The following is a 16029-nucleotide window of genomic DNA, read 5'->3' on the forward strand; positions in this document are numbered from 1 at the left end:
AGAGGAGCTGTAAATCTTAATGTGATTATTGAAGTGTATAGTCCATCTTAGCTGACTAAGTAGGTGCACTCTCCTTATCCAGAATAGCTCTATAAAAAGCATTGATTTTTAAAAAAAGAGAAGCAATCAAGCGTAATTCGTTGAAGGTTGAGATCATATCATATTTCAATTTGTCAAAGTTGAATTGACATTGATAGATTCCTTGCAGATTTGCAATGCTGAAACATGGTTGCTCTTTAGAAATGTACCATTGTGTCGGAGTTTTTTTTAAAATACACTAGAAGTTAAGATCAAGCAGTCTTGTGTGAACAACAAGAATCTTGATATTGCACTAAGCTTTACTTGTTGGGAGAACACTTGGTCTTGCGTTAGTGTAGTGTATTAGTTGCGAGGCTTTGATCAAATCAAACACTAAAAATGGAAAGAAAGTGTGAGTTGTATTACGACAAGAATGACCATGCTAAATTTTTTAAATTCTATTTGTGTAAGCACTATCGCTGAAGAATGAGTTCACTAGAATCTTGCATGCCTTGCATTAATCTAAATCACATAATAAAGATAATAATTTAAAATTCAAAGTATTTGATGAGCACATTAAAGCACACATATGGTATTTGATGAGCACATTAAAGCACACATATGGTAAGTCACTTGTTGGCTTTGATAATCCAACTCATCTTTGTCTATTGCATGGAATACATGAAAAGTATCCTTTATCTTCGTGGAAAACTTGGGGTGGACAATTTAATAAACATAGATGGTAAGTAGTTGGCTAATTCAAATATATTAATTATTGAAGTATTATCTTAAAATACAGTGTCAATGTAAAAACAACATTAATATTGAAAGAATGAGGCATAAGAGGGTCGGAGGAGATGCTTGTTGAGGATACTATTGAGACGCTTATAAGACCAAGTGAGGAGGCATGAGGTTTAGAGGAAGCTCATGCGAAGTCCTAATCGCGTCACTTGTAAGTCAAGAAATGAGGCATGAGGGCCAACGGAAGAGTCTCACAGAGGATATTACTGAGACGTTTGTAAGATCAAGTGAGAAGGCATGAGGTTCGGAGGAAGTCCAGTTGAAGATTCTTATTGGGTCACCTATAAGTCCCGGATAAAGAGGCATAAATGTCAGAGGAGAAAGCTCAGTGAGATACCTGCCCAAGACACTCTAAAACCGAGTGAGAAGGCATGAGGTCAAGAGGAAAAACTCACTGAAGTCCTTATCAAGTTACCTATAGTAAAAGGAAAAAATAGAATATAAACCAAAAGGAAAATGTTAAAAGCATAATAAAATTATAGACGAAAATGATATAATGATTTCTAGAGTACAGTTACTTGCTGTGGTGATAAAGTTGACTTCCCAGAACACTTGAGCATCCATAGATAAGATTCTTCATAAGCATATACTTGTGGACTCTTCATTAGATTGGTGGAAATTATCTTCCCACCATCTCCTTGGTCTACCATCAGTTTTATTTACTTTTACATGATATATTGTATGACTTGAATTGCATTATACCTTCTAGCAGCCACTTATTCACATATTCTCATGATGTACTTGGCATTGATAGGAGATACTACACTCCCAATCAAACAAAGGGGAAGAGAGGCTGACGGATGTGAACACCTCCTAGCATTTTGGCATTAGCTTGGGTGTGAACACCCCCTAGCATTACTAGCATTAGCTTAGGCTAATGAGTTGTGGTATTTGGTCATTAAAAGATGTCATATCAAGAAGTGGTTTACAAGAGGTATAGTGGGGAGTTAGGATCTTGTGGAGGCTATGGTAGCCCATAGTTACATGGGTATCCCAAGAGTCACATGGTTGGATGGCTACATAAAGCCCCTCTTGTATACAAATTGGATACACAAGATGATGGATATGGAATACACTATGATATTTTGCTTGTATCTTTATCTTGTTTCTTTTATCTTGTTCTTGATCCATGACTCTTACACCATGCTCATCTGTACATATGTACACCATGGCTATGTGTGTAGGAGCATGTGTTTTCCCCCATATTAGCAAGGCCATGCTAACACTGCTTAAGGATAGATGGTGGAGGTTAGTACACACCTCAGCTATGCATTTGATGAGAGTTCCTGAGAGAACATGGTATTAGAAGGTAGCTTACATGCAAGCATGCCCCTCACCAAAATGGAGTTCCTAAGAGAAAGAACAGAGTGATTGGTGAAGTGGCTAGAGCTATATCAAATAAGGAGGATATGCCATCATGTTTTTGGAAAAAATTAGGTTGCTTAGAGAAAAAACAGAGTGATTGGTGAAGTTTCTTATCAATATCTCGAAAGCGGACTTCTCTAGCGAGGAAAAAGCGAAGTAGCACTAGTCGGTTATGGACCATCCAAGTTGCTACGTTATAATTCTATATAAAAGCAGGCTTCTATAGCAATGATATGAAATGGCTCCCTTTCATATGAGGAGGTACACCCTTAGGCTTTTACATTAAAGTGGGATAATTTTCTTTTCTCATGTGGTTTCATGCTAGACTTTGCTCTTTTTTGGCTTACTCAACTCACTCCCTATCTCTTCCTTGTGCTCTTTAGCACCACATTTCTCAACACACTCCCTTGGTGCCAAATCTTTGGGCTACTCAAGGTTGGTTAGTTGCGAGTCTTATATCATATTTTCACCCCCCGCCCCCCTCATTTCTAACTTGGCTAGGTAACTCAGAGCTCTTTGGCTGGGTTACACTCTAGCTCAGAGGTTACTTTTAGAGATGTTCAGGTTGATTTTCACCCCCCATGGTGCTACTTTGGCTACTCTCTGGCGGTCAAGTGTTTTACATTTGCATATCAATTTTCCTACTCATTTGGTGGCTTTTACAATATATGATTTTCGTTAGTAGCTCGATGTTACTTAGTGGTACTGCTTTGCTGGCTTGAGATATCCTTAATTTTGCTTGATGAAGTGTTGCTTATATATGCTCACATACTCATTTGGTTATAGCATTTTTACAAAAGGTTGTACACTTCATTTTTACACAAACACATGGTAGAGTGCTCATTTGGCCGCTTTTACAAGGGTTACAAATTTTTTATGAACAATTTTTTTCGATGAAGGCTACATTATTGATGCTTGTGCTAACACACATGCTGATGGTGCTAGTGCCCATGTGTCGATGTCGAAGACCGTGATCCACACGATGTCTTTTGATGACCATGTTCTTTCGTGATCCACTCCGCACACTGCGTCTCCAGATCTCCTGCATGTTCAATGGCCTGCTCTCTCTCTCTCTTTATTTGTGATCATTTGTTATCATAACTATGTAGGCTCATGGGCGGTGCTACTGCTCTTGACTATTTTGTTGTTGCACATAGCTTTGATGGGCCTCCTATATAGCTACTGTTTCTTTATGTTGGCCTCGAGTTACGTAGAGTTAGAAGGTTGCTATGTTTTTTATTGTTTACAAGCATTTCATGCCATACGCTCACCCTATTGAATGGTGTAGGCAGTTTGCCTTGCTTCAAATAACCTTAGTTACCTTTGCTAGGCTCTACTAGGAACACTATTCTTGACTACACCTTCTGTCTTTACTTTCTTTGCACCCCTTATAGATCTATGGAGACCATACCAATGGAGTTGTTGAACAAGGAATATGCTAAATGAAACTTGCACTAAAAACTATTGTGTTATGTGGTCCTTCTCTCTCTTTATCTCACACTAACAAACCCTAAATGTGGAGAAAAAAAAACTAAGGAACTCAAGAAGGTAACTCGAATCACCTTGCTATATTGAGATGAAAACTAAGCTAATGGAGAGCCTCACCCTAGCTCTAATACCATGTTAAGAATCATGGATCAAGCTCTCCCAATGATAAGACATTTACCTAATCATAAAATAATTCTACACTAATGACAATACTAATCTAAGGTGGATAAAAATGAGAAAACTCATCGTGTGAGTATGTGCTAATGCACTTAAGTACAATTAGACACCAAGATGAATTAGCTTGGATACATAAAGAGACTTGAGATAAGTGTAAGTGATATGATTCATTTCTTGGAAATGGACCCCTTTTATATAAGGGGGTACCCCCTTGGGCTTATAAATCAATGTGGGATAATTCCCTTTGCTCATGTGGCTTCATGCTAGACTTTGCTCTTGTTGGGTTTACTCAACTCACTCCCTATCTCTTCCTTGTGCTCTTTGGCACCACATTTCTCAACAAATTATGGATTAATGGGATAATCCTCTCATTATTGTATGTACGGGGGCCTAAAATCTAGTTAAGCTTATACCTAGGTACAAATTCCATCTTGGCCATCAATACACATGGCGTAGCCTATTCTAGATCCCATAGTCAATCATCATGGACACAGTTACAAATGATGTGGTATAGAAGTGGCGATCGTGCGTTAGAAGTAATGTTAAACCAAATGTAGTTAACACATATTATTTTGAATCTCACAGTAGAAATATTACATCCTGAGTGACCACACAAACTGGGAATAGATTTTTTTTTATTTTAAAGAAAGGTATTTTCTTTTGTTTTTATTAAATAATCAACATTTCCCAATCCATTTCTCTCTTGATGACACTATGGTTTACAAAACCTTGGACTCAATGAAAACTACACCTATCAAGGCTTATATTTCCCACATAATTTCCACATAAAAAGACTCCCAAATGGTGATTTAGCCAAGGATGTCCATGCAACTTCGGTGCACAAAAGTACTCCAAATAATAGCCAAAAACTCTCTAGTCTCTTTCAACATTACTTAAGTCATTAAGCTTGGTATAAATCTCCAATTTGAACACATGAAACAAGATCTGATACCAAATGTAACACCCCTTACACTTGTGTGTTTGCCCAAGACCGATTCACATAACCAAGGCAATCAGAATACGTGCAATCCATAGTCATACAAGTACCATCAAAAAATTGAAGAGGACAATGAAAATGGTAGCCTAGAACTTGTCATGCAATCATAGGCTCCAATCCAAACATAGCGAGAAGCCACCTCTCCAAGCTAGAGGTCACATAGAACCTGGCATCGTCAGGATCCATACAATGTACACATCCTGTACAATGCCATCACAGTTGTCTTGGTCCTCACTATGTGACAATATATTGGGCTATCCATCCTTGGGATCCCCCAATCCCAAGGTGTCAAGCCTAATCACGTAAACTTCAATAATAAATGAGCCACCAACCCAACTTTTATTTCACCCACTCAGTCACACTATGATGAATTGTGTCTAGTTGACCTCAATGCTAGCCTCATTGTGTTCGTATAATAGGCACATGATAATTTTGGAGCTAGTTCACAAATATGTGTGGGTCCCACCAAGCATGCGGTGGCAAACCACTATTATGTCACATTCATAGATGACTATAGCAAGAAGGTATGGATATATTTTCCAAAGGCAAAATTTGATGTATTTGAAAAGTTTAAGGACTTCAAAGCCATGGGAGAGAATCAAACTATGGGTACACGTTCTAAAGGACTTCGAAGCTATCAAAGAGAAACAAATGATGGATATATGTTCTGAAGGAAAAATTTGTATTTGAAAAGCTTACATACTTCAAAGCTATGGGAGACAAACAAACTAGGATGCATGTGAAGATCCATCATGATCAAGCGCTTTCTATAGTGTAGAAGAAAGGTTGTAGTTGTTGCTACTCGTGTGGGAAGAAAGGACATTTGTCTAAGGATTGTTTGTCCATGAAGAAGGACAAGGGCAAGAGTAAGGCTTCATCCCAGAAGAAGGGAAAACACACGACACATGAAAAGTGGTACATAAACTTCTAGTGACTCTTCTAGGGCTCCCTCCAGCTAGGGAGAACCACGATGATGCTCTTCTCTAGTTATACAAATGGTTTCCCCCCATGTGCTTCCAGCTAGAGGAGGCTTATGGTTGGAAGAGGGGGCTATTAGCAACTCCATTTTTTGGTGCATGGGAATCATCAGTAGAAGTCCCAAGCATTAAAAATCTGCTAGGACAAGGTCAGCTTTGATGTAGAGCAGAGACTATGGACACGGTGTGTTCTGAGTTCATTATTCGAGGTTTTGGGACAGGATGTGTTCATAGTCCACTTTGAGGGATCATGGGCATGATTTATCCGATAACTCATCATTCTATACACTTGGATTTCACTACACATTGGTGTGGGACTATGTATCCAAGAAGAATTCTTTGCTATTCAGGGTGGCATTTTGTTTCAAGGAGTCAAGTTGGTAGGTGCTCTTTCCAAGGTGTATCCGTTAATGCGTAATACTGGAGTGTCCATGGTTGTATCTTCATCAGCTTATCTTCTTCAGACTTTTTGCACACTATGAGCTGCAGAGGGGGTGTTAGAATTTTGTGCATCTTTGTGGTGTGGAACTAGGCCTTTATTGGCATACATTTGTATTTTCTCACATTTACGCTAGTTGTGGGCTATCCGCCAATAGCTTTTGTTGGCAAAATCAGCTAACTTTTGGCCTCTCTATATAAAGGGTCTCCCTCATCACTTATTCACTATCCAATTCACAAGCACATATTGTAATGCCATGTTGTTGCTAGCTATTACCATTGTAACCTCTTGCTTGTCTCAATAAAGGTGATCTTGTCAACAATTGCTCTATCACTCATTCTCTCTCTATTTCTTTTGTCTATGCTTCCGCTTGTGCATGCTCCAACAGAAACATCATGATCAATAGCCAATAGATCCCCAATGAGTGTTCTTACACTGCATGCTTTATGGATTCAATTGCATCCACAGTTGTGCCTATATTACATAGACACATGCATTAGGCACCTTGATTTTATTTTGACCTTGCGAAACACCCAACAAAAGCTGAAGAAACCTAGCATGTACATAGAATTGATAAATTTGGTCATTAAAGGATGAAGTACCATCGTTAGATGTATGACATTTTTGCATGAAACCTTTGGTTCTTTGAAAATTTACATCATGAATTTGAGGGTTGGTGCTTGGATTATCTTTTCTAAATATAATTTGAATCACCATGTGGATTATCTTTTATAAATAGATTGCCATGTGGACAAAAAATATTGAATTATTAAAAATTAGGGCATTGCAATCAAGAAAAATGGTTACTAGGAAACTAGAATATACAATTAAATTGGAAGGAAGAATTCATATGCTTAAATTGGTTAGAATGCTAACATCTATTCATTTATAAAATGAAGTTTGAGAGAGTGGAATGACTAGAAAAATCAAAATGATAAGGTTACGAAATTTGGATGTTTAGTTTTCTTGAATATTAAGAGATGAATGGAGCTTTGAGCAGTGCCAAAAACATTTAGTTTTCTTGAATAATTTAAAGAAGAAATTTAATTGGTAATGAAACTTTGAGTGGTTCCAAAAACATGATGACTAATGTAGGGTCTCTAAAACCAAGCCCAAATAGTTTAGCTTCATCCAATGAGAGATTTCCATTCTTTTAAGAAATCAAGAATAAAATCAGCCTAAAACATGTAGATACCATAAGTTTCTTACCTAAAAGAGTGACATTATCTTCAAATGTGAGCGATGGGTGCTTAGACTTCATCAACGAGATATTGTCATTCTTTTAAGAAGTTAAGAATAAATTAAGTCTAGAAAATGCCGATGCACACTTCTTAAATTTTTTACATGAGAGTGCATATTAAACTTTGATGTAATGAGGATAGGATCAACTAAGCAATTCCTCCATGTTGGAAAACTTGGCCGGGGGCTATAGCTTAAGAGGCATAAAATTTTACTTGAGAGAGAATGCGACTACAAGAAAATGTGGAGTGTAAAATCATAGGAAGTTTGAAAAGAACAAACTATCTTAATTTGATAATCAATGCATAATTATATTAGAACAAATTTTTATTCTTTTTGCACCAAGTGTTCATTATAGCAAAGTTTGTGGGTGAAAAGACCTAAGCACCATTTGCTACTAGATAAGTAGCAACACATGAATTAGTTGTTAGAAAACATGTGATCTAGCATCCATTCTTACTGTGTTTTCCTTAGTGATACCTTAGAGTGGTTTGTTCTAAGTCTAGAAGGCTCAATTACTAGAGTAACTGGGTGTAGGTCTAGTAGTTATCTTCCTTTGATTGGGGCATCACCTTTTAGGTGAGTGTGGTGAGAAATCATAGGGAGGTGGAGAGAATAAAGGGCCCTAGGCACCTCCCTCTCATGAGTCTATAAATTCAGGGACTACTACTCACACATTGGAGAGCTAAGTGAGAGTATAGTGCCCATACTTTGTGTATTTGCTTAGTGATCAATATACCAAGTGTTCCTTTGTGGAAATACTCTCTCTTTGCATTTTACATTGGCTTATGTCTATGTGATGCATTTGTGGTAACCTTGAGTATAATCCATTGCTCATTGGTTACATTTCATTATTAACACCTAAGTGGTGGCATGGTTGCTTTAGTGGTGTGAGATTGATTATGTGATGATCTTGTGCATTGCTTGATTCATTCAATAACTAAGCTCACACCATGTCTTTTAACATGGTATCAAAGCTCCTTTCCATGGGAGTGTAATCTTTCATGAGTTGATAGAAACATCTTAGTGATTGTGGGTGTATGAGTGATTCTCATTGCGTTGATATGAATATTTTATACTATCATTGAAAGGTATTCATTGTGAGAACCTCTTTGTTGCATTTGGGCTGATTCGTCACTTCATTGAGTGGCACATTGGAGTGAAGAAGAAGGAGTTAAAACTATTCACACGTGTGTGTAGGTCTTTATGTGAGCAGCACAACATCCTTTGTGGGTCTTATCTTGAAAACTTCATCTTATCCATTTCTCTCATTCTCTTAATGAGTGACACAATAAGAGATTAAGGGGGGGATTTTTCAACTTAGTGGGGCACACCATTGTGGTTGTGAATGAGCATTAGAAGAAGGGAATCTCTACGTGTGAGAGAAATTTTGTGTGAGTATTGGTGGTGAGAGCATTGTGAAGGGAGTTTGATTGCATCAACATTGATGGCATTGAAGCTGAGCTCAGATCTCTTCTTTAAGTGATCATCGACCATCCAAAGGCCTTTCTCAATAATAAACTTAATGGGTAACAACATTAATGAAGGTACTTGCTGTTTTTTCTGAGTGACAAAAACAGTGTGCAAAAAAAGGTGCAAATTGGAGGGTCAAAATCACACTTGGGTGATTGCCCATCACCTCCATTGATTTGGGGCTTCTGTAGCCCATCACAAGGCGTTAGGATTAGGGCCTTGGGCCTATAGCAACAACGCAATAGACGCCGCCTACAACCATTCTAACAGGAGGGTGTCTCAGAGTCTGTTAGAAGCTGAGAAGACAAGCTAATTGGAGGCCATCATTCCATGAATCAAGCCACACATCAGTAGCTCTCTTGTGGGGGTCTTGTAGCCCATTATGTGGCGTAGCGGTGGTTGAGCCCAAGAACTAGTCAAATCAGCGTATACAGTGCATGCCATTATGCAGAGCCTGTACAAGAAAGTAAGTGTTAATGGAGCTTAATTAACATTAGATAAGCTGCAGTTGGTGAGAAGATTGTGGGGGCTCCTTTGGCGCACACAGGGGCAATCCCCTCCAACAACAATTTAGCAACAAATTCCCACGATTGCAGAAAAATTCTCCCTTGTTTGTAGGAGGGAAAAGTTCAAAAGTTTATCTTTGTGATTATTATTTGCTAATTTCCAATGTGTACAAGAAGGCATGTTTACATAGCCTCTTTGTGAAGACTCTCTCATTAGCCTAGCTACACACATCTAAGTGGACATTACACTTCTTTGTGATCAACATTTTGTAACATGATCTAGCAACTATAAAGAGCACATTGCATGTCATATTGCATTGCTTAGTGACAAGACGTTGAAGGGTTCAAGTGTGAGAAGTGCTAGTCAAATGTCAAGGTTTTTACAAACTAAAACTAAAGCCCAACTTGCACTAGCCGAAGTATCTAAGCCCAAGTCCAAAATCCACGCCAATTCACACTATCAGGAGTGGTCAAAATTTATGTGCACACACCTTCATCTATTTGGTGAAGGGATCCTTGAGTAAAAGCATTTCTAGGTGAAAAGCCAAGCTCCATTGTAAAGTCCTAGAGCTATAAAGGACTTCCTTGTTTGTGTAACACTATGTGTGTGTGCTAGGTTGAGTACCATGGCAACCATGGTAGGGAAAATGTTTGACAAAACTGAAAATTTGATGGCTCCAAGTACCATACTTGGTGCAACAAAATGCAAATGTGTCTAATTGAGAAAGACATGTGGGCAGTGGTAAATGTAATTGAGAAAATACCAAGTTGAGATCCAGATCTTATCTCTAAGTGGATCACTTTAGACTCAAAGGCATTATCTCTCATCATTTGTGGGCTAGGTGATAGCCAAATTCATCAAGTTAGTTTTGCAAAGACTTCAAATGAAGCATGGCTTAGACTCAAGTCTATCTAATGAAGCTGCTAGATTCTTCTTAAGGAAGAAAATTTATAGGATGGAAAAGGATGATAAAACCAATATTGCTTCTCATGTAAATGACATCCATTGTATGATTGATCAACTCAGTGGTGCCAGGTGTGACTATTGATGAGGAGGAAGCCATCTATGTGTTGCTTTCTAGCATGCCTCCTTGCTATGAGCCGTGTGTCTCAGTGGACAGCATGCCTCCTTGCTATGAGCCGTGTGTCTTAGTGGACAGCCAATTAAAACAATCATACACTAACCTCAATGACTTCTTCCCTCATCCTAGAGGAAACTCGCATGATGGAAGGTTCCAAAGATTCATCTCCTTCAACAGTAGTTCCAGTGGAGCATGCCTGCTCTGCTCTACAATCAAGGACAAGAAGACCAAGGCGCCTCGAACTTGCTACTATTGCAAAAAGAAGGGCCACATCATTAAGGATTGCTTCAAGAGGAAGAAGGATGAAGACGAGAAAGAGAAGGGAAAGGCAAAGAAACCAGAGAAGGAGGAGGCAATCTTCTCTAACTAATTATTCTAGCAGTTTGTATGACATCTTATAGCCTGTGGGGTAACTTTGTTATCTTAGTGATATCTTAGTGATAGAGTTGATCCAAGCACACCCTACGTGGTATGTATGCTTGATCAAGGGAGAGTGTTAGAGAACATGTGATCTAACATCCATTCTTAGTGTGTTTTCCTTAGTGATACCTTCTTAGAGTGGTTTGCTCTAAGTCTAGAAGGCTCAATTACTAGAGTAACTGGGTGTAGGTTTGGTAGTTATCTTCCTTTGATTGTGGCATCACCTTTTAGGTGAGTGTGGTGAGAAATCATAGGGAGATGGAGAGAAGCGCCTCCCTCTCATGAGTCTATAAATTCAAGGACTACTACTCACACATTGGAGAGCTAGAGAGAACTAAGTGGAGAGTATAGTGCCCATACTTTGTGTACTTGCTTAGTGATCAATATACTAAGTGTTCCTTTGTGGAAATACTCTCTCTTTGCATTTTTCATTGGTATATGTCTATGTGATGCATTTGTGGTAACCTTGATATACTCCATTGCTCATTGGTTACACCTAAGTGGTGGCATGTGTTGCTTTAGTGGTGTGAGATTGATTATGTGATGATCTTGTGCATTGCTTGATTCATTCAATAACTAAGCGCACACCACGTCTTTTAACATTAGTACCATGTCTTTTAACATTAGTGATATCTGCGTATTCCCCAAGCATCAAGGCATTAGTGATATCCACATACTTTCAAACATTAGCCCAAATAAGAAACATTTCCATATGTATATCTCATGTGATGTAATTGGTACTAGTCACTTTGAACAACACAAAATGCTACTTTAAATAGGAACCATTCACATCTTGGAGTTGATTGTAACGTTTTTATGCTGTTTGTATTTTCAAGGGACAAAATTTTAGTTATATGTGTGGCACTTTTTAAAATTTTAAGCTAAAATTTGGTTACTTTTTATTTTGATGGATTGAAAAAAATGTTCTTTCTAGAACTATACATGATGAAATAAAAGGTTGTTATAAGGGTAAACTAAGAGGAAAATATAATGTTCTTTTTAGCACTGTCCATGATGAAACAAAAGGTTGTTATAAGGGTAAACTAAGAGGAAACGAAAAAATGATCTTATAGGAGAATATATTGGTAAGGGCACACAAAAGGTGGCTCCAAGAGTTTCTTCAAAAGATATAGCAATTACCTCTATAACATGACCCCTCATATAAGCAAAGAACCTATTTGATATCATCAAGAAAGGTACATACAAATTGAAGCAATACAACACAAAGATACTTTCAAATGCTTAAATAGGTAGACGATTCATTCAATGACTTAAATGGAATGAGGATTACAAAACAAAAGTGTTATTATTTCTTAAGGAGGTTTTACTATATTGAAGTGTGTAACCCTTTCATGGAGCAATTTACTTCTCTTGTGGGTAATCAAAAACCTTTACCAATAGCTTGCAAAATTATCTAATGTGGGTTAATCTCCATGAAATATACAAAGAGCATTGAATATGATTTTTTCTTAATTGTATCATTTACGCGTCATGATGCAAAAAGTGACACAACATCATGGGCCTGTGTGTGTGTGTGTGTGTGTGAAAAAGAAAACACACATACACACGCACGCATGCACGCGTGCGTGCACGCACACACACACACACATTTTTTAATAGGATATATTTTAAATAAACTCAATACTTTGACCCACAACAACATTCACACACATAACTTTCTGAATAGGTATATAAAATCAATGCTTTGAGAATAATGATTTGTTGTGTAACCTTTGTGGTACTTGTGGGTGATTAACCTTTATTAATACAAAGAGATTGTCATGTTGCAGAAATGATGTTCTGAATGAGGTGAGAAATTTTCTTCCAAATGTTTCACTAATCCAAAAGAGCAAGTGGTGTTTAGGTGTAATCACCCGAGATGACCGCATGGCAACCTTTGGTGGACCTTCCGGTGGGACAATCATGTTTGGACATGCAACAACGAATGCAATAGAGGCCATCAGAAGGCTCAATCAAGTTGACGAAGAAAGGGTAGCCGTAGCATTTCCCGCCCACAGGAGAGTTGTTATGGTCGTACTGCCCACCCCCATCTTCATTGTTGGTGTAAATACTCCCATTTAAACGGCCAGTCACCTATCAACAAATTTAATGAGAAAATATCAAATTGCAATCTTTCCTCATCCTTCATGGTTCTCTCTCTCACTCTCTCTCTCTCTCTCTCTCTCTCTCACACACACACACACACCCCCCCCCCCATACACATCAATATAATGAAAAAGAATCCATTCTTATTTCATAAGTAATATCATCATGTAGATATCAATTTTAGCCTATGAAGTCAAAATGTAGACTAAAAGATAATCTACCCTAGTTGGCAGGTAATTTGAGCATACACTTGGCATTTTTAAATTAAAACAAAATAATTAGTTTAAGAATGTTATTTATTCAATGAAACTTGACCATTCTATTTATTTTATGGTTGATGTGATTAACGAACTATATATAAATTAACAAAATTCTAGCCCTTGAAATGGCATGATGTTTTGTATTAGTAGTACATGTATGATGGTTGGGTGACTGATAACATGTGTTATCAGTCCTTGCAAGAAAGGTACCCTCAAATGGTATGTAAAGCTTTCATGAGGTGGTTTTATAGTATGCTGGAGTCTTAATCTAGTAATTTTTAGGTCGTTATTTGTGTGTGAGAGGCCCATGAAGATTAAGAGGGCAACGTGTTTTAAGGAGAGAGAGAGAGAGAGAGGTGGCAAAGGAGTAACCTGGGTGTAAGTGTCGGTGGAGTTGAAATGGACGGATTGGATGAAGGCCGGTGGGAAGGGCTGGCAGCTAGCACCAAAGGCAAATGGGTCAGAGCAGAAGGCTATGCCATCTGTCTCGTGATCGCCAATTATTTGGAAAGGGTGAGGGGGCAGGAAGAAGCCGAACTCCGTCTCCGATTCTACCACCACCACCCTTAAGTATGCATGGGCGCCCATTAGCTGCTGCAACCACAACAGACCCAGCAGCAGCAGCAGCACCACCCCCTCCCATGACCACAAGCTGCCACGCCACAGCAAGGGCTCGCTATAGTGCGCCATATTAATGTTAATGTTGCTGTTGTTGCTGCTTACGCTTTCTCCTCCTCCGCTGTGATAACGGCCTTTTATCCACATCAAGCCGGCAATTGACACCTTCATTCATGCCGCATCCTCCAGCCTGCTGCCTTAGAAACCATCGCCACCTTGCAACCTTGTGGGTTTAAGCGCCTTTTGTCTTTTCAGCTTTGTATGTGTTGCGCTCCCTTTCAAAGATTGCCATACATATACTTGCACTTTACCCATGGCGTGCATTTTGTCGTCTTGCTTTTGTAAGCAATATTTCACTAATTCTCAAAGAGCCCACCAAACCTTAAACTATGCGTGGCAAACCCTTGCAACCTGCACCAAAAGGTAAAGAAAATCACTCTAATCATTTCAAGGTCAAGTACAAAAAAATTCAATTGGAGGATTTTTGCCTTCAATACATTGTTTTAAACAATAAAGCATTACAAAAGCAATGTTCTAAATAGATAAGTTTATTGCATATGGAAAATACATTGTCACCATATACAGATACATGGTCACATCAGATATCTTGTAGTGCCTCCAATTCATGTGGGGCTGCAATATCTTTACAAATGATCTGATGCTCTCTTTTTCTACTTACCTTCCAACCATCGGGCTTGAAGCAAAATTGATATAGAGGATTCTAAATTGCTACTTCTAATTCGTTCCCAACATATTCGAGAGTCCAATTCTCTTTCACTTCCAATGTCAATGATGGGTGACCGTGTTGAATCATAACTATATTTATCAAGCAAGAGTGGTTGCCGTCTCTTATATCTTGGTCCATGCTTTCCTAGTTGTTGATCAATTGCCACTTTCTATAAGTAAATGACATGCACAGATGTTGCTTGGCAGTATAGTATCTGATTCCAAAATATCATTAGGATAATTTCCTAAGTATAATCAAACAAGGTTTGTAACTGTTCCACAAAAAGATATTTGAATGTTATAACACTCATCAAAATGCAATGTCAGAGGTGTTCAATCAACATTCAATCAAATCATCTCCCTTTAATGATTTCACTCTCCAACCTTTGTCAAACAAATGATCAAGCCAAGCTTCATCTATATCTTTGCATATAAAAGTTGTTCTAGTTTTTCTCAATTGTTTACAATCAGAAAATAAATCAACAAAGCATGCAATTGGAACAAACAAACTTAAATGGAAATTTCTTGCACTAGTGCTAGGCTTCATAGCATATTTAATACCATTAAACATTTTGGTCCTATATAACTCTCTCACTTCTGTATCAAGCAATGGCCACTCAAGACTATCAAGTGTAGGCAAAGGAATACGTTCCAACTTTCCATGTTGACTCGATTGAGTGGGCAAGGTATATGGAATACGTTCCAACTTTCCATGTTGACTCGATTGAGTGAGCCATAGAAATATGTTTTGCTTCTTGCGAGATCACTTGGTGCATGGCCTTCATACACTTTATGTCTTGTTTTGCTACCAAACTAGTGTTAAATTCATGGCAACTGAGCTTTCAAATATTCTTGCATACAAGATTAAGAATAACCATGCCGTAAAAAATAGAAGACAATGTTTGAGTATAGATACGTGTATTATACCCCTCGATTCTATCACAAGTATCTTTTACAAGGAAAAACATCTAGAGGATGATGACGACAACAAATAGCAATAACCAAAAAAATGACAATGCAAACAACCAAACTTGGTCACATAAGCTATAATATCACATTCCAAACAGTAGGAAAACCTCTCAAGAGGGATTGCTTAAACCCACCATAAAAAATGACATCGATATACTAGCTCATCAACCTTGAAATCAACTTCAAAGTTAAAATTTGAACAAATGGAACCATATAGATAAAGAATGCATACTAGAATAATACTACATACATCTTATCTTATTTTCCTCAAGGCAAGGATGCCCTATGGCACTCATAGGTGAAGCCACATGGTAGAAGGCCAAATTCCTGAGAACTAGAGAGAGATGGGCATGACGTTCTTGAATACA

At 38.1% G+C, this 16029-nt stretch overlaps 1 protein-coding gene across 1 annotated transcript; it reads right to left on the reverse strand.

Moving 5' to 3' along the window:
• Positions 1-12638: 12638 nt before the first annotated feature.
• LOC147620340 (uncharacterized) lies at positions 12639-14892 on the reverse strand. Its single transcript, XM_086772746.1, has 2 exons — positions 13721-14892; positions 12639-13076 (listed from the first exon to the last, which is right to left on the reverse strand). Exons 1-2 carry the CDS (start codon positions 14135-14137, stop codon positions 12843-12845), a joined length of 651 nt encoding a protein of 216 aa, XP_086628872.1. The 5' UTR covers positions 14138-14892; the 3' UTR covers positions 12639-12842.
• Positions 14893-16029: the final 1137 nt, after the last annotated feature.

This window comes from Cibotium barometz, chromosome 32 (assembly GCF_041138505.1).
Source record: "Cibotium barometz isolate CiBa-2024 chromosome 32, ASM4113850v1, whole genome shotgun sequence".
In the NCBI taxonomy this organism is placed as follows: domain Eukaryota; kingdom Viridiplantae; phylum Streptophyta; class Polypodiopsida; order Cyatheales; family Cibotiaceae; genus Cibotium; species Cibotium barometz.

Bases quoted from the DNA above. Each gene is read 5' to 3' on its own strand.
- LOC147620340 (XM_086772746.1), bottom strand. From the start codon at position 14,137: ATGAAGGTGTCAATTGCCGGCTTGATGTGGATAAAAGGCCGTTATCAC. The intron at 13,077-13,720 runs GTTACTCCTTTG...ATTTGTTGATAG, and splicing joins CCACCGACACTTACACCCAG to GTGACTGGCCGTTTAAATGG.